Genomic DNA, 27634 nt, shown 5'->3' on the forward strand with positions numbered 1-27634 from the left:
GGATCTGCAGAGGGGCAGGAGGAGAGCCGGTGGAAGCTTCTGTCTTCCCCGCCCCGGTCCTAGAAGCTGCCCACCCCCGGAACAACGCGGTGAGGAGCTCACCTTTCGCTGGGGAGGTGGGTGAGGAAGCAGGACAGGAGCCAGGGAGGGGGAGAGGGTCCCAGGCACCAGAGGGTCTGTCGGCACCCAATGCTAGGGGCTTGGTGAGAAATGGGGCCGTTGGGAGCCTGGAGCTGCAGAAAATTGCTTCTCCGTTCAGGAAAGAGAAACATGCCGCTGCATCTCTGGAGCTGTCACATTCGAGTTTTTCCATTCATGATCTATAGCAGCCTGCCTCTTCATCCATCCATCCATCCATCCATCCATCCATCCATCCATCCATCCATCCATCCATCTATCCATCCATCCATCTCTTCATCCATGCATGCATCCTTCTATCCACCCACTCATCCACCTATCCACCCACCCACTGGTCCCCCTGCTATATTTAGCTTCCCGAGACAACTCTTCCACTTACTTGGAAGGGCTTGGCTCAGATTCACTGGGAACAGTAACCAGCCATGCTTTCTGCCCCAAGCCAAAAGAAGCTGGGATCTACTGCAGGTCCTGAAGGTGACTGAAGGTGCATGAAGAGCTACTGAGTGTCCAGAGGCAGGCAGGGATGGAGGGATGGAGGGATGGAATATAGAAGGGTGGAAGGATAAAGGGTGGAAGGATGGATAAAAGGTAGAGGGATGAGGGTGGAGGATAGAGGGGTATAGGAATGGAGGAATGAGGGATAGAGGGTTGAAGGAGAGGGATAGAGAGGGGTGGAGGGATGGAGGAGTGAAGGCACAGAGGGATGAGGGATAGAGGGGTATAGGAATGGAGGGATGAAGGGGAGGAATCAGAAGGGTGGAGAGAAGTACAGGGATGAGGGATGGAGGGGAGGGAATGAAGATGGATGAATGAAAGGATGAGGAATGGAGGGATGAAGGGTAGAGGGGTGGAGGATGAAGGTGTTGGAGGAATGAAGGGAGGAGGGATGGAGAGTAAAGGGATGATGAATGGAGGGAGGAGGGATAGGGAATAAGGGATGGAGGGATAAGGATTGGAGGGTGGAATGTGAAGGGATAAAAGGTGGATAGAGGTTGGGTCCTGCTCCAGAGGCACAAAGAGGGAGTCCTCAATCTTGTCTCCCCACCCAAAGCAGTCATCCCCAGGGGTTCTTGGGTCTCATCTCAAGAAGTGGTGGTAGTTCTCCTTTCTCTCTGCCATCTAAGACTAGGTCCTCACCCCAGTGCCTGCTCTGGGCTGACATCCCAGCTCCAGGTTCCTTGGTTCAGGACCTTGCCTACCTGCCCATCTAGCTGTCTTTGGACTCAGGCAAGGTCTTTCCTAGGAGCAGGGGAGGGCCAGAGCTGGGTCGAGTGACCCAGGGGTGAGAGGTACCCAATTCAATGGGAGTCATCCTGTCCCTACCCCTCACCTAACACCCCCAGGTGGAGTCTGCTGTCATTTCATTCCTGGTTTTGAAGATTATCTTTGCAGATTGCTGGTTCCTGTGGGGTAGTGTCTGATCCTGCACCCCAAGGGGATGCTCAGGAAAAAATAGTGAATTTCTTTTGTACTTTAAGATTTCTTAAGCACTTTCCCCCACAACAGTCTTGAAGGGGGAGGAGAGAATAGCATAAGATATTATTACCTCATTTTACAGAAAAGTAAACTGAGGTCTAAAAAAGTTAAATGCCTCATGCAAGTTCACCCAGCTTGGAAGTATCGGAGACAAGGTTTGAACCCCAGTCTCTTGAAACAGCAATAAGATGTATTAGAAAGAAGCTTTGGAAATCATTAGACATTCCTAGGTTGGTATCTCAACTCTGCTACTTACTATCTGTATGGCCTTGGACAAGTCATTTAACCTTTTAGGGCCTCATTTTACTCAAATGCAAAAAGGGGGAGGGGGATGAAGGAACCCTCCCAGCTCTAAATTTTATGATCCCAAGACCTGGATTTTAATCCTAGCTATGCTTCTTGCTATCTGTGACCTTGAGCAAATCCCATGACCTCTCTGGGTCTCAGTTTTCTCCTCTGTAAAATGGGGGGTGGGATAGGCTAGATGATGTCTAAGTCCTATGAGCTTATCACCCCAAGCCCTAGATTCTGACCCCTACATGCTGTCTCACCAGAAGAGGCTTTTTAAACCTTCAAGTGCCTCAGAAGGCAGTGAATTCTTCTCATTATTATTAGGTGGCCAAGGGAGAAGCTGTCTTTTAGGTAGCCTCCCCCAGGAGGCTGCCTGCCTGTCTGAAGGGGGGTGGTCTTGGTCTCCACAGGTGACAGGGAGGAATCAGAGACCATCGCTGCTGCCTTTTGCCCCCCAGGCCAGTGATGGAGGCAAAGCTCCAGGGTTGGGCTGAGGCTGGCAAGATGATGGACTGATGGGGCATCCACCCAGCCTTAAGGCTGAGCTCTGAGGCTTGCTCCTTCTCAATGCCAAATGCTTCGTGGGGGCCCTGGGTTCCCTCTGGGGCTGCTTTTCCTCTAAGGACTTCCCTGCATACCCCAAGACAGCTGGAGACTCACCTTATCTCAAACACAGGGTCCTCCTTCAGTGACCGTATCCTCAAAGGACCCCCTCTTCCACTGATCTGACCTTAGGGTAACTCATATTCTCATTGGTAAAAGTGAGAGGAGTGAACCAGGTAAAGTCTGAGTCCCTTCCAGAACTATCTTTATTGTCCAAGGCTGTCCTCCCCACACTGTTCCCCTTTCCTAATGAACAGAAGGTACCTCTGAACCCCGGAGACCCAGCAGGACCCTCCTCTACCTGACAATGAGCCAGCACAATGGGTCCACTGGGTTTGGATTAGGTCAGAGCGCCACACTTGAGGACCTAGAGGGCCATGTGTGGCCTCGAGGCCACAGGTTCCCCACCCCTGGCTCATTAGACTGAATAATCTCTGAGGTGCCTTCATAGGATCTTTCCTCCTACCAGTCCAGTACAAGAGGTTTGTTTCTAATTATCCAGTATTAGAAACCCCCTTCCCCATTATATATGTCCCCTTCTTTAAAGGATCCCTTCTCCAAACTGATAACTTCCCTCTACAACAGTCAGATGCCTCTAGCCTCAGACACTTGTTAGCTGTGTGACCTTGGGCAAGTAATTTAACCCCCACCTCAGAGTTCTCAACTGTAAAATGGGGATAATAATAGCATCTACCTCGCAAGATTGTTACAAAGCTCAAATAAGGTAATTTTGTAAAGCACTCAGTATAGTGCCTGGCACACAGTTAAGAGGTATATAAATGCTTATTCCCTTCCCTTCCTTTCCTTCCTCAAACTGACTTTGTTGATGAATGAATGAATGAATGAATGAATGAATGAATGAGTGAATGAGTGAATGAAATGGGGGTGAGCTAGGGTGTTGCAGTACGGTATACACACAGATAAGTGTGATATGAGGGCAGAATGTGAGAGTGCCAAAGGAGAGATTCTGATGAAGTGCTCTACGCAAATTTGAGGGAGACTGCAATAGGACTCTAGGATACAATAGTAAAAGGATTGTTTGTGAATATTTGGAAAGGGAAGCAGTGATCACTAAGAGTCTTCATCAGGAAAAGGCCATCCCAGAATAAGCACACCTCCTGTTTTTGTTTTTGTTTTAGGGTTTTTGTTTTGTTTTGTTTTGTTTTTACAGAGATAGTAGAGTGATTGATGAGGGAATTACCCTAGGCAGAGTTTATGTAGATTCCAATGTCATTTGACAAAATCTCACGATGACACCTTTGTGGACAATATGGAGCAGATGGAAAACAGATGATACTCCAATTAGGTGAACTGGAAACTGGGTAAATGACTAGACCAAAAGAAATAGTAATTAATGGATAACAACTCACATTCATATCATGCATTAAGGTTAATAAATAATAAGTCAGAGGGATGTTTCTAGTGGAGTACCCCAGTAATGTGTCCTGTGCCCTGTATTAGTCAATGTTGTTATCAGTGACTTGGATAAAGGCATAAATGACATCCTTATCAAATTTTCAGAGAATATTAAGCTGGGAAAAGTAGCTAACTCATTGGAAGATGACAGAGTCAGATCCAGAAACGCTTAATAGGCAAGACCAGTAAGCCAAATCTAGGAATAAATGCACTAGTGACAAATGCAAAGTCCTAGATGTGGGTTAAAAAAATCAACCGCCAAAGTACAGGCTGAAAGAGATGTGACTAGACAATGATTCCCGAGAGAAAGATTTGAGGGTCCTAGTGTCCTGTATAGTCAACAACGCAACACAGCAGGTAAAATTAGCAATTAAATGCAGAGGGCTGCATTAATAAGACATAATATCCCAGATCAGAGAAATGACAAACCCCTTACCCTCTGCCATAGTCAGACCCCATCTGGAGCATTTACTGTTTTCCTCTTCTTCACCTTTAATATGGGAATAATTTAACTTACATTATCACTCACAAAGTTGTTGCGGGGGGAAGTGCTTTGTGAGTCTAAAGGCACTAAGGAATTATTATTTCATTGTTGTCAGAATGTCGGCTTCTAAAAAGAGAGACTCCGGCCTTAACATCTCAGTCTTCACCATGTCAATGCCCAACATAAGGCCTTCCATGCAATAAGGAATTAGTAAATGTTTGTTGTACAAATACGCAATCACACTTCCTCTCCCTATGGTCAGTCAGTCAGTTAATAAGCATTTATTAAGCACCCACTACATGCTGGAAACCAAGCTAAGATGACCCCTGCCTTCTGAGAGCTCACAATCTAACGTGGGAGAAAATGTGCAAACAATGATGTAGGCACAACGTACCCTGAGGGCAGATTGGAGGGGATCCCTAGAGGGAAGGCACTAAAGCTAAGGGAGGTCAGAAAAGGCTTCTTGCCGAAGGTGGGACTTTATCTGGGTCTTGAAGGAAGCCAGGGAGGGGAGGGGATGGGGAGAAAGGTAGGGACCCCTCACTCCAGAAAAGTTACTTCTCTTTCTGACACTCAGATCCATCATGAGGCCCCCTCCCTCACCTTCTCCAACACAGCAAGTTTTTTCATCTGCTTGGAACACCCCTAGTTCCTACAACTGATTCTCCCGTGACCTCTTTTCCAGTCCCTTCATTAACGCGATCTGGTAGAAAGACCACTGGGTCTGAAATCCGAGGTGCTGGGTTTGAATTCTGGCTTATCTTAATAGCTATGTTCGTTTCGCTCTAGATTGCTCTAGATCCTTAAAATCCCTTCCAACTCTAAGTGTTTAAGTATGATCCATCCTGGTAACCCTCCTCAGAACGTGCATGATTCAGTTGGTCAATAGCCCTCCAAAGTGAGGGCGCCCATATTGAGGTGCAAGGCAATGAGGACCTGAGATCGGGTGCTGGCCAAAGGAACAGAGAGGAAGGGCTGGAGACAAACAACCTTGTGCAGATGGGATTCTTAAGCATTTGGGGGTCCTAGACCCCTTGGGCAGTCCGGGAAGCCTCTGGGCCCCTTCTCAGAATCATGTTTTTAAATCATTGAGGAAAATGCTAAATTTCAGTTAAGCTTTGTGAAAATAAAGATGTAATTTTTCCCATCCATGTTCACAGATCTCACCCTGAAGTCTATCCATGGACCACTTGGGGGTCTGTGGACCCTAAATTATAAACCCATAATATAGAGGCTACTTTGACGGTGGGAGGGGAGTTATAATGTTGAGGGAAAAGGCAGAATTGATTGGGAATCTGCCTGTGATCCCTTAGCTCCGTCCTCCAAGTCAGGGCACACCTTTCATCCCCCTATTTCTACTCCCCACCAAGGCTGGCCTGCACCTACCTGAGTCTGGGGTGGGAGATGGAGAACTGGGAAAGCTTGGCCGAGGTGACAATTTTGGGGAGGCCAGTTAAAAACCTTTCTGTTTTTCAAGGTTCAGATCTCCTCCTCCTCCTTCTCCTCCTCCTCCTTCTTCTTCTTCTTTTTTTTTGGCTAGGCAATGGGGTTAAGTGACTTGCCCAGGGTCACACAGCTAGTAAGTGTTATGTGTCTGAGGCCAGATTTGAACTCAGGTCCTCCTGAATCCAGGGCTGGTGCTCTATCCACTGCGCCACCTAGCTGCCCCCCTCTCCCCCTTCTTCTGTGAATGCTTCCATGATACCATACCCCAGGCCCCCCAAGCTGCAATATCCCATAGCACAAAGCACCTTTTCAACTCCCATGGCACATGCCAAAAAGGGATGGTCTTGGAACAGGAAATGACATGAGACCTGCAGGGGAAGGTGCAGGGTATATGTGGAGGATGACAAAGAGGCCAATTTCATTGGCCCAGGGGGTTTCTCTAGCTCTAGTTGGAGGGAGAGAAAGAGAATCATTCATTAGATCCATTTTACAGAGGAGAAAAACTGAGGCTCTAGCTATGTCCCAGTTTAGAGTGCCTGGCTCAAGCTTTTTTTAGCATTAAAAAAAAGTCACTCCAATCCTCCTCTGATGCCTTATTGTGGTGCAGAAATGATCCTGGTTTCTCTGGCTCTGCCAGGGGAACCCAAGTCTTGTCAGGTCCTCCCAAGCTGGAAAGACTTTTAACCTTGGGACTATCTAGCCCTCCAGAAGCAGCCTGACCAATTTCTGAGAGGTCCATAAACCAAAGGCTGCTTGCTGTGGGACTTAGGCAGCTAGATGACACAGTGGATGGAGCGCTGGACCTTGGGTCAGGAAGACTTGAGTCCAAATCCAGCCTCAGACATTTGCTAGCTGTGTGACCTTGGGCAAGTCACTTCACTCTGTCTCAGTTTCCTCATCTGTAAAATGGGAAGCATTATGTAAGGATCATAAGAGATCTCTAAAGTGCAAACCTTGCTTCCTTGCCCTGTTACTCATGAAGCCCATCTACCAAGGCCTGAGACTGGTGCAGGCAGAGAATACACACAGCAGTAAGATTCTGAACCTGTGGAAGCAGCCAAGCAGGGGAACTGGCCAGAGAGGGAGAGACAGGAAATCACCATGGAGGGAATCGGAGACCTTCAGAGCAGCAAGGAGCCTTAGGAATCATTCTACTCTCCAACTTCCCTTATCTTTTTTAACTTTACCGATGTCTTTTGCTTTTATATCAGCCACGTCTTCCAGTTATATCCATCTCCTTTTCCTTTAAAAAAAAAAGTTAAACAGAACCAACAAACATATATGGCACTGTATGTGACATGCCACACCCATAGAGCCCCACCTCTTCTTTAAAAAAAAAATAGACAAGGAAACTGAATCCCAGAGAGGCCAATGACTTGGCCAAGGTCACGGAGTGACTCAGTGACAGAGTTGATACTAGACCCAGAATCTCAGAGTTGGAAGAGACCTCGGAGGGTGCCTAGTCCAGCCCAGCCCTGAGCAGGGGGTCCCTCTCTAGCATCCCTGGCCTTTGCCGCTGGAGCTCCCTAGAACACCTGGCCTCTGCCTGCTGGAGCATCTTACCTGGCTCTGGGGGATGGATGGGGGATGCCTTGGGTGTGGAAGCACTCCCCATCCCCCTTCCCGGCATGGCCCACTGATTGGCCAGCAGGCTTTTAGTTCCCGGGATGGAGCTCGGGATCAGATACCCCGGATCTTAATCCTGGGCCTCTTACTCCCCAGCTGTATAACCCAGGAGGCAAGGGCTCGGTAAGGGCAAAAAGGCTATGGAAACTATACGTGGGCACATGTACATGCATAAATGCACTTGTGTAGGTATATGTACATATATGTATGCATACATGTAGGTATACATGCACATGTGTGTGCGTATAAATATAGGGTGTCCCAAAAGTCTTAGTGTAGTTTTAAGCTTTAAGAAGTTAAGCTGTTTAATAGCTTTTAAATTGTATTAAAACTTTTGGAACACCCTGTGTGTATACATAAACATAAGTAGGTAATTATATATATAGATAGATAGATATAGATATATATGTAAGTGGGAGATACGTGTGTATACATGTGTGTGCATATATACATGGCGAGTGTGTACGTCTATGTATAGGCACATCTATAAGCAGGACGGCCTGTGGTGACATCCCGCCCCTCTGCTCTTTCCCCAGCCCCCTGCCAACGGAGGAAGTAGTGGATGCTGGGCACACAACTGGGTTCCCTGTCGCTGTCGTCTCTGTGTGAAGTGTCTTCCATTGAGGTAAGGTCAGACAGCAGGGGTAGAGGTGGGCTATGGGGAAGGGGAGGCCAAGGCAGGCTATGCCTCTCCAGGGAGGGGGGTAGGAATCAGGATGCAAGAAAACAGCAAATAATTTTAGGTCTTAATTCAATTCAACACTGAGGGCCTGATGTACCAGGAAGAGGGAACTAAGTCAGAGGAATGGGTCAGAAGGGGTGACTGGCCAAGAGGGGCAGAGACTGGCCAGACAGAGGGACAGCCAAGGGGGAAGAGGGAGAGACTAGGAGGGCAGGAACTGCCCACGAGGGACAGAGATTGCTCAGGAGCAGGGAATGGTCAGGAGGGAAGGGGGCAGTCAAGAAAAACAGATGTCATCCAGGGGGAGGGATAGATAGGAGGGGAGGGAATGGCCAGGAAGAGAGACGGCCAGGAGGGATAAGAGAGGGAACTGGCCAGGATGAGGGACAAAGACCAGCCAGGAGGAGAGGAGGGTCTGGGAAGGAGGGACAGAGATTGGCTTGGAGGAGAACCATCTTGAAGGAAGGTCAGCCAGGAGGGACACAGACAAGCCAGGAGGTTTGGGCTAGCAGGGAGGACTCCCCAAGAGAAGAGACTAGCCAGGGAAAAGGACAGAGATACTACCCAGGAGGGATGGGTCAGAAGAGGTGACTGGCCAGGAGGAAGATTAACCAGGAATAGGAAGGAGCATTGAGCCAAGAGCTGAGACTGGGTAGGAAGGACAGAGAACAGCCAGGTAGGAAAGGGGGCAGACTGGAAATGAACAAGGAGGGAATACTGATTAGAAATGATCAGCTAGGAAGAATTATCTTGGGGCAGTGAGGTGGCACAGTGGGTAAAGCACCAGCCTTGGAGGACCTGAGTTCAAATCCAGCCTCAGGCACTTACTATATGTGTGACCCTGGGCAAGTCACCTAACCTTAATTGTCTCCCCAAAAAAAGCATTGTCTAGGAGGGGACCAGACACAAGAAGGGACTGGCCAAGATAAGGGATGAATAAAGACTAATCCATTCCCCTTCCCTCAACCACAGAGACAGAGGAAGGGACAGAATGAGCCTCCTCCAAAACAGTCATACTAAAAGCTCACATTTATGAGAGGTCGTGTGATTCATTGGGAAGAACTCTGAACTTGGAGTGAGAAGACCTGAGTTCAAATGCTTCCTTTGCCACTTATTAGCCAAGGTGTTGTTAGCAAGGCACTTCCCCTCCTTCGTCTTCGGTGTCTTTGTCTGTAAAATGAAGACTGAGTGACCTGTAAGCCTCTCCTTGCTTTAACTCAGGGGTCTCAACTTTTTTGTGTGTCATGGACCCCTTTGACAGCCTAGTGAAGCCTACGAATCCCTTCTCAGAATAGTGTTTTTAAATGTACAAAATAAAATAAATAGCACTACAAAGGAAGCCAAATCTATGGAAATATCGTGATCCAAATACTTTTTTTTCTTTTTGGTGAGGCAATCGGGGTGAAGTGACTTGCCCAGGGTCACACCACTAGTAAGTGTCATGTGTCTTGAGACTGGATTTGAACTTAGGTTCTCCTGACTCCAAGGCCAGAGCTCTACCCACTGAGCCACCTAGCTGCCCCCAAATACTTTTTTTTTAAAGTTCACAAACCTCAGGTGAAAGATCCTTGTTCTAAGTCCTTTAGCCATTCCCTAGTTTCGTTTTCACAACAGCCCTGTGAAGGAGGCCAGGGAGGGATTATTCTCTCCATTTTATAGCTGAGGGGACTGAGTCCCAGTGAGAAAGTGTGACTTGCCAAAGTTCACACAAACAGTAAATAGCAGAGCCAGTCCTCAAATTATCTCCAGGCTTTGAGGGAGAAAAATCAAGATTTGGTTTACTTGACTTTTTTGTTTTGTTTTGTTTTGTTTTGTTTTCATTTTGTTAGGCAATGGGGTTAAATGACTTGCCCAGGGTCACATAGCTAGTGTGCATTATGTATCTGAAGCCAGATTTGAACTCAGGTCCTCCTGACTCCAGGGCCGGTGCCATATCCACTGTGCCACCAAAAACCAAGATTTGGGATTGGCACCACCTAATATTGGAGCACACAAGAGTCCAATCCCTTCATTCTCTAGAGGGGAGATTTCTGGAGCCCAGAAAGGAAGGTCCCAGTCCACAGTCACATAGTGAGTGAGTGGCAAATCTAGGATTCAAAATAAACCAGAAAAAGTATCCTAAAATTTAAACAAAAATTTAAATTAGGGTAGAGAACCCAACCTCTCTCTGAATGTTAGGAATCTTCCCAACTGGGGGCTCAGAGCTATTGTGATTGTATGAATAACTTTTGGTCTGATAGAAAATTCATAGAATAGAGAAAGGGATTGTGGTGGACCTGAGGGGCTTTTATGTTGCCCCTCTGCTAAAAAGCAAGCTAACTGTCATAATCGTGTCTGGCTGGTTAAATCTCCAGGGACAGCAAGGAAGGGAAGGGTAGTCCCAGGAGAAAAGAATCTGAATTAAAATCTGTACTCAAAAACTTACTGTTATTTAAACTCTGTTTACCTCAGTTTCTTCAACTGTAAAAAGGAGATAATAATGGCACCTACCTCCCAGAGTTGTTGTGAGGCTCAAATGAGATAATATTTGTAAAGCCCTTACCACAGTGCCTGGCACACGGTTTTTGTCAAATAAATGTTTGTTTGTTTGTTTTCACTCATACCCTATACCAGGGCTTCTTAAACTTTTTCCACTCTCAACCCCTTCAGAACTTCTTAAACCGTGAGTTGCAACCCCACATGGGGTCAACCCACCCTCCAGGGAGGAGATAAGAAAGGTCTGTGGGAAGCATTCAGCTCTGCTTGTCCCCAATTCCATAATCCACAGTGACCCCAGTGATCCAGGAGTCTGTTGTTTCCTGGAAAGGTAGCCTACCAACATAAGTGGACACAGAAGGAAGCCAGATCAGGATTCAACATACTTCACCTATCATATCTAAATGGGCTCATGCAGATGTGGCCAATTAAGAGGTGAATATATATCCGTGCCCAGATCCTCCAGTCATTTCATATTACCAACAGCTCCTGATGATACCATGGGCAGGCACACACACACACACACACACACCACACACACACACACACAGAGCACCTTATAACTTCCTTATCCATTGTCTCACACCTGAGAGGGAGGCACAGTAACCTAGGTGTTATTAAGGGAGGTAGTGATTGTCATGAATACTAAACAACTCTCATTTATAGTGATTCACCACTTCCCAATGGTAATGATTTACCATTGATAAAACTCTTTTTCTCACAACAACCTCATGAGATAGAGAGTGCAAAGATTATAATTATCCCCCTTGACATAAGAGAAAACTGAGAAAGCAGAACCGGGGCTACTACCCAAGACTCCTACCACTAAACTGTGCTAGGAAAATCAAGAATAAGGTAGAGTAGAAGCTTCTTGAGGGCAGGGGTGGCTTTTAAAATTTTTTTCAGTTTAATTCAAATCAACAAATATTTGTTGTTGTTGTTCAGTCATGTCTGATTCTTCATGACTCCATTTGGGGTATTCTTGGTAAAGATACCGAGTGGTTTACCATTTCCTTCTCCAGCTCATTTTACAGATGAGGAAACTGAGGCAAACAGGGTTAAGTGACTTGCCCAAAATATATACAAAGAACCTATAAAGAAATTTGGGGTGGGGATTGGGGTAGAATGGGATCAAGAAAAGAGCTGGTGGCCTGAGCTGGGTCTGGGTTTTGAATAGAACAGGGGGTTCAGCAAGATGGAAGTGAGAAGCCAGAGTGCTCCAAGTATGAGAATCAGCCTGAACCAAGGCTTAAGAAATGGAATGTTGTATGTTGGAAACAGCAAATAGGCCGGGTTGCCGCCATGATGGAGAGTGAGTAAGGAAGAGTAATGGAAAATAAGTCTAGAAAGAGAGATTGGGGACAAATTGCGAATGGTTTGAAACACCAGACTGAGGCACTTGTAGTCTCTCCTAGGAGCCACAGGGAGCCACCAAAGCCACTTCATCAGGGAAATGACATGGCCAAGAGTTTGTCTTTATGTCCTCTGTACCTAGAATGGTGCCTTGCACACAGTAGGTGTTTAATAAATGCAGTATTTAATTTAAGGTACACATTGAGATTAGGATCACAGAACGTCAGAGCTGAAAGGGACCTAAGTGGTCATTGAGTCCAATTGCCTCATTTTACAGACAGGAAAAGACTTACCCAAGGTCGTATGATGAATGTGCCAACGGTAGAGCTGGCCCTAAAACCCAAGTCTGCTGCTTTCTGGTTCCAGGGCTCTTTGTCTGGAACCACACTGCTATCCCCAGGCCATGAAAATGCACAGACAGGTTTCCTAGCACTTAGGTGACTCAGAGGGCCCGGGAGACTCTTGGGGTAAGGACACAGACAGAGCAGAATCCACCTCTTTCAACACCCTTTTCCTGGCCCTTCCAGGCCTGGGATTGGTGGCTATTTCCCAGAGATTCAGAGCTGGAAGGAAACACCAAGGGCCCGCTGCCCTCATCCTCCTGAGGCCGAGAAGGGCGGGGAGGAGGGAAGCTTTCTCCCAGCAACTCCTTGGCCCCAGGCGCCTGAGAGCCAGCAGAACCTAGAACAGCCCAAGGGGTCTGAAGGAGAAGGGGCTGGTCATGAGGCCTCAGTCAGAGTCAGAGGCACCATCTCAGTTCAGCCAGGAGGAAGTGGGGAGGGAGGTACCAGGAGCAGGGGGTGGGGAGGGAGAGACAGCCACACAGGAAATGCCCAGTGACTCCCTGGGGCACTCAGCTTCCCTTCCAGCTGGGCTTGGTCAGTGGTGGCGAGAGCCACCTCCTCCTCTCCCCAGCACAGCCCCCAGCCCAAGTCAGGGCAGGCTGGTTCTTGGGGGACACAGAAGAAGTCCTGGGGGGTGGCCCCCAAAGTGCCTGGGCAGGTGGGGAGAGGAAGCCAAAACAGGTAAGTTAGAGACTTAGAGAATTTATCACTGGAAGGAAGGGACTTTACGGGTGTTCTGGTCCAACCCTTCCATTTTATAATGGGAACACTGAGGACCGAGGCAATTCAAGTAACTTGACTCAAGTCATCAGCTAGTTTGTAGCAAAGCAGAGATTCAAATATCAGAGATGGACAGATCGTAAAGAGACTCTCTACAACACTCCTCATTTTATAAGTGAGGAGACTGAGGCTGAGAGGGGCTAAGTAATCCCTAAGGTCACACAGGAGGTTAGGGAAGGCCCTGGGACTTCATGAAAACTCATCTCCTGGCCGAGGCTCTGTCCGTCTTATCATCCTATCTCTCTTTAGAGTTGTGTCCCTGGTCCTCCTATGATGGAGGGAGTGTGGTTGGGCCCTGGGGAGCGTGGATGGGTCAAGGGAGGAGGACCGGGTCTCATCTGCCAGGCCTGCTGTCTCACTCTGTTCTGTTTCTGTTCCTCAGGTGTGCTGGCCATGGGCAACCTCATCAAGGTACTGGGCAAAGATTTCGAAAACTGTCCCCATTTTTTCCTGGATTTTGAAAGTAAGTTCGAGAGGTCCTCGGTGGCAGGAGAGAAGAGATGCTCTCCTGGCCAAGGGAGGAATTCCAGCTGAAGGGCAGGGCCTGAGGCCCCGGGTGGCACCTTCCTTTGCTAGAATCAGCTCTGGCTGGTCCCTATTTCCGAGGACTTCATGGAGTTGTTGGGAGGCTTAAGCAAGATCTTATGTGTAAGGCAGTCTACAGCCTTCAAAGCACTCTGAAAATGCCAGCTACAATTATTATTAACTCGTGACCTCTCGAGGAAGTCTTGGAGACAGCTCCGACAGGTCCTGGGACCCTCCATCTGAAGCTGAGGCCATCTAGTCTCAACCCCCCCCCATTTTATATAGGAGGAAACTTGAAAGGGTTGTAGTTGTAGGTAAGTTGTAGGGCTAGGATTTTAACCCAGGCCCTTTTGGCTCCAAATACAGTGGCCTTTCTTCTGTACCATTCTACCCTGATTGTTAGGAAGTTTGTCCTAATATCTTAGGTAAGTTTCTTTTTTTACCTGTTTTTGTTGTTCAATTGTTAAGTTATATCTGACTTCCTTACCACGTGGTCTCGACTGTCCATGCAGCTTTCTTGGCAAGGATACTGGAGTGGTTTGCCATTTCCTTCTCCAGTGGATTAAGGCAAACAGAGGTTAAGTGACTTGCCCAGGGTCACACAGTTAGTAAGTGTCTGAGGCTGGATTTGAACTCAGGTCATCCTGACTCCAGGCTCAGCACTCTGTGGGCTATGGTGCCACCTAGCCGCCTCTAATCTGTTTTCTATATCGCAGCTAAAACGCTGCCTGTCTTATTCTGAACAAGGTTGCTGAGGGATTTTGGGGGGAGAGGGGCCTGGATCTCAACACCTCAGAACCTCAGCCCATCAGGGTCTTTATAATACTGGAGTGGCAAGAGATGGGGAACTCTGGATGTCCGCTGACGAAAGAGCCCAAGGAACACAGTCCATCCTCTCCCCGTGTCCATCACCCACTCCAGGTTTATAACGACGATGTGAAGGCCCTTCTTTTTCCTTTTTCCGATTCTCTCTCCTCCCCAAATCAGAGGCTCTTCAGAGCCCCTGAGATCCACAGTCTCATGGAGGAAAAAATCAGGAAGGGGCCTAAAGTGGGCGGGAGAGAAAGAAGAGGAAGCAAAGGGGAAGGAGAAAAAGAAACTGGGAACTGGAAACAAAGAAAGCAGCTGACATCATCACTGAGCCCTGCAGAGAGGTTCCAAATACTCTGTCAGCCTGCTCCTTTCCAGAAAGCCCTGAATGTTAGACTTGGTAGTTCATAGCATCATCGATTTAGAGATAGAAAGAGGAGACTTGAGGCATCACCTAGACCCAAACCCTTGTTTTACAGAGGAGGAAACTGAGGCCCAGGGAGTGGAAGGGACTTACCCAAGGTCATTGGCCAGAGAGTCTCAGAGGCAGGAAAGAACCTGAATCTTTGCCCAAGACTCTCCTCATGACCTCCTTTGAAATACATATGCCCAGTGGCAGCAAATCTTCATCCTTGAAGGGTGGATCTGACATTTGGAAAGATCTCAAAGCCATCCTAAGCGTGTTATTTTATGCATTTAAAAAAATGATTCTAGATTGGGTCCAGCAGACACACAAAAAAGGTTAAGAATTCCTGCTTTGTCCAGCCCTCTCACAGGGTGCCAGGTTTTGTTAAAAGGCTGTGCTTTGCTACCAATCACAGCTCTGGTTTTTCTGAATGAAGACAAAGCCTTGGAAACTCTCTTGGGGACTGAGTGTGTCAGGGTTAGACAGCATCCTAGTGCTGGAAAAGGCCATCTAGTCTGACCCCAGCGTTGGCCAGAGCAGGAAACAGAAGACCAGAGGGCAAGGAATTTGCCTGAGAAGTCACTGTGATTGAAGAGCAGCGCCAACAGGAAACCAAGTCTTCCCAGAACCATGACGGTGGAAGGTGCCTTAACCAAGGTCCTGCTAATCCAGACCGCTCATGTACACAGCAGATTGAGAACCAGAGAGACGCAGGGATCCACCTGCCCAGAGACTTCCCCTGACTCAGTGGCAGAGCTGGGGTTAGACCCCAGGCACCCCAACTCCTGTCCAGCGCTCTTTCCCTTCCCCTCACCCCAAATGCCTCCATTACACAGTTTCCCCCATCAGCTTAGCCCCTGTGGGAAGAGGTCACAGCATCCCAGCCAAGCCTTCAGATCTGGCCCCTCCAGCCTCCTGTGGCCCCACCCAGAAATCACCCCAGGTCCCAAGGGTCAGGGTGAGGGTGGGGAGCCATGAAGAAAGGATCCTGGGACAGCTTTCTGCTCCCACTAAGGCAACAGGGCTATCCTCTGACTCAGGCACATTACTGTCTAGAGTGACATGTCCCCCAGCCTCTGAATAAAAACAATCACAGCATACATCTCTATGGCCCTTTTAAGATTTACAAAGCCCTTTCCCCCTTAACAGCACCATAAGGCAGATAAGACAAGGGTTATTAGCCCCATTTTACAGATGAGAAAACTAAGACACAGAAGGAAAAAAACTTCATTAAATTCACACAAATTTCTTTCCAAAGAGCCAGAAAAGAAGCAGGTCATTAACAAAAATAACAAGTCCCATTTCTTTAGCCCTTTTAAAGATTTACAGGAGCACCTTCCTCACAATAGCCCTGTGAGACAGAGAATGCAGTGGGGTTTGTCCCCATTTTACAGGGTCAGAAACTGAGGTCCGGTGAGGGGAAGCAACTCACCCAGGCCATGCAGCGAGTCAGTGCCAAGGTCAGGACTCAGGCCTCCCTCTAGCTTCCGTCTCAGGGCCTCAGAGCAGAACCATCCCATTTCCACTGATCGTGGTAGGGGTAGGGATAGGGGTCCAGAGGGGAGAAGGGGAGGAGGGAAGGAGGGTTGCCCCCTCATTCTTTGTCAGCTCTGGCTTTTCATGGTTCCCATCTACCAATGCTCACTGCCATCCTGGGGACAGGAAGAGACTGCAGCGCATCAGCCGCCAGACAGATGAACAGGCAGATGGATGGACAGACAGACTTTGCCACCTCAGGCCTCCTGAGTGTCAGCAATGCCCCAGATCCATCTGCTTCAATGCCACTTTCCCAATAGGCTTCTCAGGGCTGCAAGACCATGCTATTAGCTGGCTATTTAGGATGGTTATTTTTCTTTACAATTTCCAAATTTCAAACTCCCTATTTCATGGTGATGGTTTTAAAAGTCTCCCCGCAACCTTGTGAGTGGGAAGGGACTATTTTATCATTTTACAGATAAAGAAACTGAGGCCCAGAAAGGGGAAATGACTGGGTCACTGCGGCCCTGTGGCATGTGGCAAGGACTCCCCAATCACCAGGTAGGGGCTCTTTCCCCTTCCTGACTCTAGCCAAGGCTCCAGACCAGGCTAGTCTCTAGCCAGTAGGAACCTTATCAGAACTGGGACTAGAACCCAGGTCTCTAGACCTCTAGGGCAGCATACTTTTTGCTGCCTGGCATTGTCACTGAGGAAAAGTGGCCAAGGAGGATGCTATGCTTCAGGAAGGAACACTGAGTTCCTGTGGAGAAGTTCTGAATCCCTTCATTCTTTACTTCTTCACTTAATTCTCCATGGAGGAGCCTTCGAAGGCAAGGCACAACTCATTTCCTCATGCCTAGAGTCCTATTCCAGAGAAGCAGACCCAGGATTGGGCAGGAAGTGAGGTTTAGCGGCAATGCAGGAATTGGGGCTGAGGAGGTAGGGTGAGGAGGGCTGAAAGCAGGGGGTTTGTGGTGCTTTGGAGAGAGAGAGAGACAGGGTTCAGGCGGGGGGGAACAGGAGGGTGGAGGGTTCATCCTGGGTAAGTATGTTCCCCATGTACCTGAGTTCCTTCCACACAAATCTGTTCTGTTGCATTTATTTTTCAAGGTTTCCTTTCCCATTTTTCAGACCACAGGTTGTGGAGATGCTCCAAATAATGACAGGGAAGGGAAGGGATGGAGAGAGTGCCTGACCAGAGGAGGGGACCTTTGTAGAAATAGCTCACTAACTTTCAGGCAGGAAGCCTAGGGAAAGGTACTGCCCAGATTCTCAGAGAACAAGAGTGGGCTCAGCTCTGGACAGGGAGTGAGCCACCGAGCTACCACAACTGCTCTTCCCAACCATGGGAATCATCTAAAGCCCAGACTTGGGGGTGAGAGAGGAAAGGGGGTCCAGGAGACCTTGCTGCTGTCCATCACTAACTCTTGAAAAAAAAACAAACCCCAATACCTGTGTGACCCTGGGCAAATCACTTAACCCCAATTGCCTAAGAAACAAAACAAAACCTGACACTAGTGACTGACCAGCCTGGCCTCCCAGGCCCAGAGGACCAGAAACTGAAGCAACTCTTTCTGGGTGGTCCTCACAGATGCGCAGCCCACAGAAGCGGAGACAGCTGTGTGGAACCAGGTCAGCGCCGTCCTGGAGGAAGCCCAGGGCATCTTGGCAGAACTGCAGTCCTATACTGGAGCTGGCCAGGAGATTCGGGAGGTATGGATCTTAGGGCTCCCTCCAGCCTGCCCTGGGTCTGGGGTCCGCTGTCTGCAGAGGCCCAAGGCAAAGTCTGATAGAGAAAAATGGCTTTACCTTTGAGGATGGCTTGGTGGCTCTTGGAGAGGGACATCAGCTTCTTCACAGAGTGGAAGGGTAGTGATTGGGGAGGCAGAATCTTGGATTGGACGGGTCTGGAGTCATGCTTCCTCAAGTTCCTCACTTTCTATCCGCAGGCCATCCAAAACCCAACTGACCTCCCTCTTCAGGAGAAGGCATGGAATGCAGTATGCCCACTCGTGGTCAAGCTCAAACGCTTCTATGAATTCTCCCTTCGGTTGGGTAAGTATCCAAGCAGCCCAGGAGGCTGTGTGCAAGACGCTATGCCACTCTCCAGGCTGTCCCTGTCCTGGCTTCCAGGCCCTGCCAAACTCATGGTGCTCACTTCCATCCTTCTCACATAGATGAGCTGAATTACGTTTGGCACCTACCTGTGCTGTGAGCTCCTACTGTGTGCAGTGCTGTGAGCTGGTGAGGAGGTGGGAAACAAGACCAGGGCTGGGGGTCCCAGAAGGACACAACAACACTAGGAGACTGAATGTTCCTGGAGAATCCCTGAAGGTTTCTGGAGAATGTGGCAGTTGATATGGGCGTCAGTGGATAAAGAGAATTTCTATCAGCATTAGATGGGGTGTAGGGAAAGGTCATTCCTGGTTTAATCACAGCTAGCATTTATATGGTACTTTAAGACTTGCAAAGTGCTTTAGAAATATTATCTCATTTGATTCTCACTACAACCCTAGGAGGTAGATGCTGTTACTATTCCCCATTTTACAGCTGAAGAAATTGAGGCAAACAGAGGTTAAATGACTTGACCAGGACTACATAGCTAGTGAGTGTCTAAGGCAGGATTTGAACTCAGTTCTTCCTGACTCCAGGTCCAGGGCTCTACCACCTGGTTGCCTCTGTTTGAAGAAAAGGATGAGTGAAAGTATATGGGCAAAAAAGCCTGAGGTGTGTTTTAGGAACCAGTGTGTTGTTCGGTCTGGTTTTCCTTTGATGGAAACCTGTTTTTTTCTCCAAGACTCTCACATTCCACCCATAAAAGACCACTCCTCCTACCATCACTACCCCCACCCCACTCAAGCCAGGAGGATAGGCACACTCCTTGCTCCCTACAGCCAAATGGACAGGCCATTTGTCCACTTCCATTCCTCCATCTTTCTCCCTTCAAAGCCCATGCTGCCATGTTCTAGCACCTCATTCTGGCTGCTATTATTTACCAACCTCCAGTTCGACTTTCTCAATGACTCTCCGCCCTCTCCCCTGCCATCATAACTTGGCACTTCAAGATCTGTTTGGACAATACCTGGAACAACCTGAAATCCTAATTTCCCAATCTCTTTATCTCCCTTCTCTGCCTCGTTTCAGCTATAATTCATCAATATGTCTGCCTGCTATCAGAATTGGGTCACCTCCACGATGGAGGACTTGGAAATTCCACTCTGACCACAGCCTCCTTTTCTTCTACCTCTCTCACTCCCTGTATTACTCTTTGCCCTTGCCCACCTTGCTTTGACTGATCCTTCATGCTCCCATGTCTGCCTGGGCTCCATCAACTTCCACACCTACCTCAATTCCTCTGACTTCATTTTCTCTTCTTTTCTTCAGGACCAAGAAGCTTTTTCTGTTTCGCCTTTGGTAACAATATACCCTCTCCAACCTCATAAACACTCCAGTTGCACTTCTCTGATGCACTTATCACATAATTTTTTTCCTTTTTAAAAAAATTATATAAAAAATTATTTTAAAAACTTCATTTTTAAATTTTAAGTTCCAAATTCTCTCCCACCCTCCTACTCCCACTAAGAAGGCAAGCCATATGATATCAGTTATACTGCTGAAATCATGTAAAACATTTCCATGTTAGCCATATTCCCTCCCTCAAAAACAAGCAATAAAAATATGCTTCAATCAGAGTTCAGCAGTTCTCTCATGTTTCATCAGGAATCTTTTGGAATTGTCTCAGATCATTGCATTAATCAGAGTAGCAAAGTCTTTCACAGTTGATCAGCCTTATAACACTGTTGTTACTATGTACAGTGATCTCCTGGTTCTTCTCAATTCATGTTGCATCAGTTCATATACATCTTGCCTTGCTTTTCTGAAACCATCCTGCTCATTATTTCTTATAGCACAATGGTATTCCATCACAATCATATACTGCACCTTGTTCAGCCATTCCCTAATTGATGGGGATCTCCTCCATTTACAATTCTTTGCCACCACAAAAAGAACTACTATAAATATCATATGTTTTCATGATTATAGATAGCTTTGATTTCTTCTGAAAACTTCATCTTCATATCCTTTGACCATTTACCAATGGGGGAATGGCTCTTACTTTTATAAATCTGACTCAATTCTATATTCAGTATATATTTAAGAAATGAGGTCTTTATCAGAGAAATTTGCTGTAAATTTTTTATATCATTTCATTGTCTATGGTACCTTTTAGCAAAATATAGTTTCCCTGATTATTCCTCTTAATTAAGCCTATTTTTGCTTTTGCTTTGTGTGAGATCATGATTGCTACCCCTGCTTTTTTTTTTTTTTTAGTTCACGTAATGTTGCATATTATCATTTTCTATGCATGTCATGGGCAACTAGGTGGCTCAGTGGGTACAGCTCCAGGCCTGGAGTCAGGAAGACCTGAATCCAAATCTGGCCTCAGATACTTGCTAGCTGGGTGACTCTGGCTAAGTCATTTCATCTCCTTCAGTCTCAGTTTCCTCATCTGTAAAATAGGGCTAATAATAACAGATTTTTTTTTTCCAGAGTTGTTGTGAGGATTCAATGAGATAACATGTAAAGTGTTTTGCAAACTTTAAACACTATATAAATGCTAGCTATTGTATTTAAAAGGAACCACAGTGCTCAGAGTGAAAGTCTGCAGTCCTCGGCCCAGTGTTCTGCCCATCCTAGTTAAGGTGGATGGTCCTGATGGCTTCCTGCTCAGAGGGGCTGGCTGGACCCAGGACCTCCAGGAACCCTCCCCGTTGGGGGATTCCATGATGCCGGGGACTTTGGGCGGAGGGAGCAAAGAGGCCCTGGGGCTGGCAGGGCCTGCCACAGGCATGTTCCCCCTTCTCCCCATGCTCCCCTTGCCCAGAGAATGCCCTGAGGAGCCTCCTGGAAGCCCTCACCAGCCCCCCTTATGCCCCGACGCAGCACCTAGAGAGAGAGCAGGCCCTTGCCAAGCAGTTTGCTGAAATCCTGCACTTCACACTCAGCTTTGATGAGCTCAAGGTAACCTCGGGGACCCTGGGCAGCGGGAAGAAAATGAAAAGGGGGAAGGGCAGAGTTTTCTAGAGTGTTTGGTTCCTGCCCTGAAATAACCCATTCCTGAACCTACTTCTCAGCCCTTGCGGGGTATACGGAGTTTGAGCCCAGCTTCCCCTCTTGTTTAGGTGTGAAGAGGTTGACCTAGAATTGCTAGTTGATTTTAAAGCACTCTCCTAACCCTAACTTTCTATATTCTAATGTTCTATCTTAGGTCCTCTCTAGCTGTGATGTTTGGTGACCTAAGGTCCTCTCCAGCTCTGATATTATGTGTTCTAAGACCCCCCTGTCCCTGATAATATATGTTCCAAGGTCCCTCCCAGCTCTGACATTCTGGGTTCCAAGGCCCCTCCCAGCTCTGATATTATGTGTTCTAAGACCCCTCCCAGCTCTGACATTCTGGGTTCCAAGGGCCCTCCCAGCTCTGACATTCTGGGTTCTAAGGGTCCTCCCAGCTCTGACATTCTGGGTTCTAAGGTCTTTTCCAGAGACAATCACCTACGGTTCAAAGTCTCTCCTAGCTCCAATGCCAAGTGTGACCCTCTAACACAGACTTGAGGCTCAACAAGGTGACCTCCTGGCCCTGCCCAAAGGCCTGCTGGACACACATAGTGTTTTTGCTTGTTTTTCACCTTGAAAAATGGACTCAAATGTGCAGATCTCATGTATGTTATTCACTGCCCCTCTCCACACTGGTCCCAATACTGGTGGGTGTTTTGTATGATCTAGCTGGTGCTTTGGGGCAGGTACGACCAGGGCACCAATGGCCATTACAGTTTCCTCTTTCTCTCAGATGACGAACCCTGCCATTCAGAATGACTTCAGTTACTACCGAAGAACCATCAGCCGAAACCGCATTAATAACTTACAGGTGAGACAGTGGGCCAAGGATGGCAGAGAGGCAGTATGGCAGGGTCAGCTAGGGAAGGGAGTCATAGAATCAATCTTTGGAAACCTGCCGAGCTGTTAGGAAACTCAGAGAAAGACCATGATGGCTCCATCTTAGCTCTGTCTGTGTGGCAAGATGACTTTGGACAAGTCCATTTCCTTCCCCAGACCTGGTTTTCTCACCTGTAAAATGAGGGAGTTGGAGATAATCTCCAAGGTCTCTTACAATGCTGACATTCTATGTTCCAAGGCCCTTGAAAGCTGGGAAATTTTGTATTCTAAGGTTTCTTCCACTGATGACATTCTATGTTCTAAGGGCCCTCCCAGCTCTGACATTCTGTGTTCTAAGGCCCTTCCCCACTCCAATATTCTTTGTTCTAAGGCCTCTCTCAGCTCTGATGTTTTGTGGTTCTAAGTCACAAAATGGACCCTGCACTCAGCCCACCTAGCCATGCCAGGTCATGCTTGGTTCCTTTCTCAGTTTGGACTGGTTGGATACAGCTTGATTCTTTGCCTTGGGGACAAAGCACTCTGAGCCACCGTGGAGGAATGGGGAGTGGGAGGCAAAAGTGGTAGGTCTGGATGGTCTCTCATCCCCAGACCAGTTTCATGGTATGACCTGCACCTAGCACCCTTCCCCTTTTGGGTCTTGCAGCTGGATGCTGAGAGTGAAGTCAACAATGAAATGGCCAACCGAATGTCCCTCTTCTATGCAGAAGCCACTCCCATGCTCAAAACCCTAAGCAATGCAACCACCAAGTTTGTATCTGAGGTAAGAACTCCGCTGCTTCACGTAGGGGAAAGTCTGAAATCTCTGAACAAGAAGAAAGTTGGGGAGGCCACTGAGGCAAGACTACAGGTTCTGTGGCAGGCATGGTGGTACTTTGGGGGCTGAGAGATCTTTCCCTAACTGTGCCTTTTTGAAAGGCTTTGGGACTCTGGTCTGAACTTGAGTTGAAGTGTTTGTGGGAGGGAAAAAGCCTTCCTTATTAAAATCATGAGGTGTTAACGTAAGTAAGGGTAAGGGAGTCCTCAATGGGGGTCAACCTAAAGACGATAAATAACCCTGTCTTTAAAAACTCCCAATTTCAATGAGCCATCAACAGGCACACCCTCTCAGAGACGAGTGAATGGTAAGACTGCCCAGTAGAGGCAGAGAAACAAGATGGCGGAATCAACAGGTTGGAAATGTTGAAGGTGGTTAGGAAACTTCTAGAGAATGAGGCCAAGTCAACAAGGATTTCCTTAAGTGCCTATTGTGTGCCAGACGCTGGACTAACCACTGGGGATACAAAGAAAGGCAAAAACTGTCCCTGTCCTCAGGATGCTTACAATCCAATGGATTGATTGCCTCTGTCCCAAGGAGGGAATGATTTCCACTAAGCGAGGAACCTACCTTTGGGGTAGACCCGGTCTGGTCAGAGTGTGGGAGCCTGAAGGGAGACAACTGTTTGGTGAGGAATAGGAGAGGGACACAAATCAAGGGAATGGCTGGACCCTCTTCTCTCCTCCCAGAACAAGACACTCCCCATTGAGGACACTACAGATTGTCTTAGCACCATGGCCTGTGTCTGCCGGGTGATGTTGGAGACACCGTGAGTAGAACCAGCACCCAATCTCTCCACCCCAGTCCTCCACCCTCGGTTAGCCTGGTCATCACAGTCAAGCAGGGCCCTCCAGGAACCAAGAAGTAGACAGTCTTTAGCAGAACCCACACCCCTACATCTGACTCTCGAGTGTCACTGAATTTCAGACTGTCAGAGCCAGATGGGGCCTTGGAACCTAGAACATTCAAGCTAAAAAAGACTTCCGAATATAGAATGTCAGAACTGGCAGAAACTTTAGATTACTGAATATTAGAGCTAGAAAGAACCTTAGAACCTAGAACAGGCGGTACAGTAGATAAGAGTGCTGGACCTGGAGTCAGCAAGACCTGAGTTCAAATCTTGCCTTGAATATTTACTAGCTGTGTGATGCTAGGCAAATTATCCTCAGTCTCCTCTTCTATAAGACGAGGATAATAAGAATGCACTTTACACAGCTGTTGTGATGGCCCAATGAGATAGTGTATTTAAGTGTTTTGCACACCTGAAAGCAATATGTGAAAGTTAGTATTACTATTATAATTCATGTATAACATTATATTATTTATATACAATAATTGTATTAATATAAAACATATTACATAATATTATATTATTATTATTATGACTATTATAGCACTTAGACTGTTAAGACATAGAATATAGACTGTGAGAATATTTTAAAATCTGGAAACACTAGGCCACTGGGCATAGAACAATAGAGACAAAAAGGACTTTCTGGTAGAACATAAGAGCTGGGAGATAACTTAGAAATCTCCAATCCTGTCACTGTACAGATGGGAAAACTGAGGATGAGAGAGGAGAAGAAAGTTGTTGAAGGCCATAGCAAGGGTCAGTGCCAGGCCAGGACTAGGCTCTGGGCTTCTCACCTTCCAAGTTATTCATTCTCATTTCTCCACTGGGACAGAGAGTACAGGAGCAGATTCACCAACACCGAGACTCTGCTGTTCTGCATGCGTGTCATGGTGGGCGTCATTATCCTCTATGACCACGTGCACCCAGTGGGGGCCTTTGCCAAGACGTCCAAAATTGATGTGAGCTCCCCCATGGCCCAGGATTCCAGGAGGAGGGGCAGTGGGGGTGGGACAGGAGCCAAAGGGGAGGATGCCAGTGGGAGGGGCCCTTAGGGATAGGGGCCACACTTGTCTCTAGGTTTGTTTGAGGCCTGAGAATTGGAGTGAAACAGTTGGTGCAAGGGGTGTGGCCATGACTGGGCATCTCCCCTTCTCTGCCAGGGTCTGACTATGTCACTGCTTGCCTCCTCAGATGAAAGGCTGTATTAAAGTGCTAAAGGATCAACCTTCCAACAGCACCGAGGGGCTTCTGAATGCACTTAGGTGAGTCTTTTTTTTTTTTTAGGCAATTGGGGTTAAGTGACTTGCCCAGGGTCACACAGCTAGTAAGTGTCAAGTGTTTGATCTGAGGCTGGATTTGAACTCCGGTCCTCCTGACTTCAGGGCCGGTGCTCTATCCACTGTGCCACCTAGCTGCCCGCACTTAGGTGAGTCCTGACCAGGCGAGCAGATCTTCCATTCCTGATGGGGATTGGGAATAAAATTCCCATCGAGCTCCCCACAAATCATGACACTTAAGGCACCTCTTCCCCCTCCCCACTCACATGTGAAGTGTCCCAGAATGGCCACTCCAGGTTTAAGATTCTCTATGAGTCTACATGCACTCATTCTATCTGACGGGCCCCCACCACTGAGTTTATTTTTTTCTAGTCAACTAGAAGACACAGCAAAGGCATTTAATGAAAGAGTAATGAAGGTTTACAATAGAGTAGTCCATCTTCTGCCCATCCCATCACTCCCCCCAAGGGAGGGAATAGAGGTCTGGTGAATGGGGGTAGGGATGTCTGGAGAGGCAGCGGGAGACAATGGAATGAGCTCCGGACTAGAAGCCAGGACAAGAGTCTGGTCTTAGCTCTGCCTCTGTGTGACTATAGACAAGTCCTCTCATCCTCTGGGGTTGAATTTCCTCCATCTGTAAAAATGAGAGAATCAGGCTAAGGTCCCTCCCGGCTCTAAGATTCTGCAGGTCATGAGGGCTGACTTCTTCCAACCTAGCAGAGGAAGAAACTGATGCTGGTAGAGAAGTGCTTTGCCCACGGTCCCACCTGGATAAGACAGCATGGCCAGGTTAGAAACTTCATCCTCTCCCTCCTGGACCGTATTGCCTGCTAGGTTCTTGGAGGAGAAGCTTTAAAGAAAGACAATGAGGGGCAGCTAGGTGGCACAGTGGATAGAGCACTGGCCCTGGAGTCAGGAGGACCTGAGTTCAAATCCAACCTCAGACACATAACACTTACTAGCTGTGTGACCGTGGGCAAGTCACTTAACCCTACTGCCTAGCCAAAAAAATAAAGAGAGAGAGAGAGAGAGAAAGAGAAGTGGAAGGTACTACATGTACTCAAACATAACTCCCTCCAGGCTTTGGGGTCAAGTAGAAAAAGGGAATAAGCATGTACAGAGCTATGTGCCAGACACTTTACAAATATTATCTTATTTGATCATCACAACAACCCTGTAAGGTAGGCACTATTATTATCCTCATTCTACAGTTAAGGAAACTGAGGCAAACAGAGGTTAAATGTCTTGCCTAAGATCACAGAGCTAGAAAGTGCTCGAGGTCACACTTGAACTCAGATCTTCCTGACTCCCAGGCCCAATACTCTATCTACTACACCACCTAGAGGCCAAGATTTGATATCAGAGTCCAGGAAATAATGACAGAACAGGAGTTCAAATCACAGTTCTGATGCTCACTACTCACATGACCTTGGGCAAGGCCTTCCATCTCTTTGGACCTCAGTTTCCCCATCTGAAAAATGAATGGGTTGGACTCAATGGAGTCTCACGTCCCTTCCGATTCTAAATCCTACGACTCTATGATCTTCCCTCAGGTACACCACCAGGCATCTGAATGATGACACCACCTCCAAACAGGTCCGAGCCCTGCTGCAGTGAGGCGCTTCCAGGGAATAGGGTTCTGACTCCAAAGCTCCAGGCTGAACCTTGAACTTCAGCTGAATTTTAATGTTGCCATAATGTGAATATAAAAAATAACAACCCATGACCATATTTCTCATTTTATAAAGAAAGAGAAAAGTTTAAAAAAAAAAACCAAACACAAAAACAGTTCCCCTACCACCTCTTCCAGCTCTTGACCATCTCCCCTCCTGCCTGCCTCCCTCAGTCTTGATCCCACTGAACTCCAGGGGTGGACAGCTGGCCCCCACCCCTTTTCTCCCATGAAGATGATTATGACTAGTTTATGCCTGCCTTTCCAGGAAACTGAGATAAGGTTGTCTGCCAGCCTCCACTTGGCCTTTCCCAGTTCCTCCTGGACCCATGATGGTGATTCCCGTGTTACAGAAAGCCTGGGTACTCTCTCAGATTTGGACTGGTACTGTCTGGGCCCTGGGCAGTGGACCTAGCAGGACTCTGGCCTTGAGGCTTTGGGACGCTGATCTGGGCTTGAGTTGAAGTGTTTGTGGGAGGGAAAAAGCCTTCCTTATTAAGACCGTGAGATGTTCACGTAAAGTAAGGGAGTCCTCAATGGGGGTCAACCTAAAGAAGATAAATAACCTGGTCTTTAAAAACTCCCACCGGGACTCCAGGGGAAACGGTTCAGCTACATCTTTTAGATTTTTAATATAAACTATTAAAATCACTCACTTGTTGTTTTGTACATTTTTGTGTGAAATAAAATGACATTTAATCTGTTCCTAGTGGAATGGGGGTAGCCTTTCCA

At 47.5% G+C, this 27634-nt stretch overlaps 1 protein-coding gene across 5 annotated transcripts; it reads left to right on the forward strand.

Annotated features, from left to right (window-relative positions):
• LOC110206311 (CYFIP-related Rac1 interactor A-like) lies at nt 1–27607 on the forward strand. 5 transcript variants are annotated; one of them, XM_020983576.2, is made up of 12 exons: nt 11–89; nt 8017–8105; nt 13497–13577; nt 17923–18044; nt 18281–18386; nt 21276–21353; nt 22180–22257; nt 22930–23046; nt 23790–23869; nt 24786–24912; nt 25145–25215; nt 26784–27607. In XM_020983576.2, exons 2-12 carry the CDS (start codon nt 8043–8045, stop codon nt 26845–26847), a joined length of 987 nt encoding a protein of 328 aa, XP_020839235.1. In that variant the 5' UTR covers nt 11–89; nt 8017–8042; the 3' UTR covers nt 26848–27607. The 5 variants fall into 5 exon arrangements, with proteins under 5 accessions (XP_078001595.1, XP_020839235.1, XP_020839238.1 ...); XM_020983579.2 differs by lacking the exon at nt 11–89 and having other exon boundaries at nt 8028–8105; nt 21217–21353; XM_020983578.2 differs by lacking the exons at nt 11–89; nt 8017–8105 and adding an exon at nt 12933–13015 and having other exon boundaries at nt 21217–21353.
• Nucleotides 27608–27634: the final 27 nt, after the last annotated feature.

The sequence above is a fragment of the Phascolarctos cinereus genome, unplaced genomic scaffold (assembly GCF_003287225.1).
Source record: "Phascolarctos cinereus isolate Bilbo 61053 unplaced genomic scaffold, phaCin_HiC Scaffold_726;HRSCAF=1367, whole genome shotgun sequence".
Lineage (NCBI taxonomy): Eukaryota > Metazoa > Chordata > Mammalia > Diprotodontia > Phascolarctidae > Phascolarctos > Phascolarctos cinereus.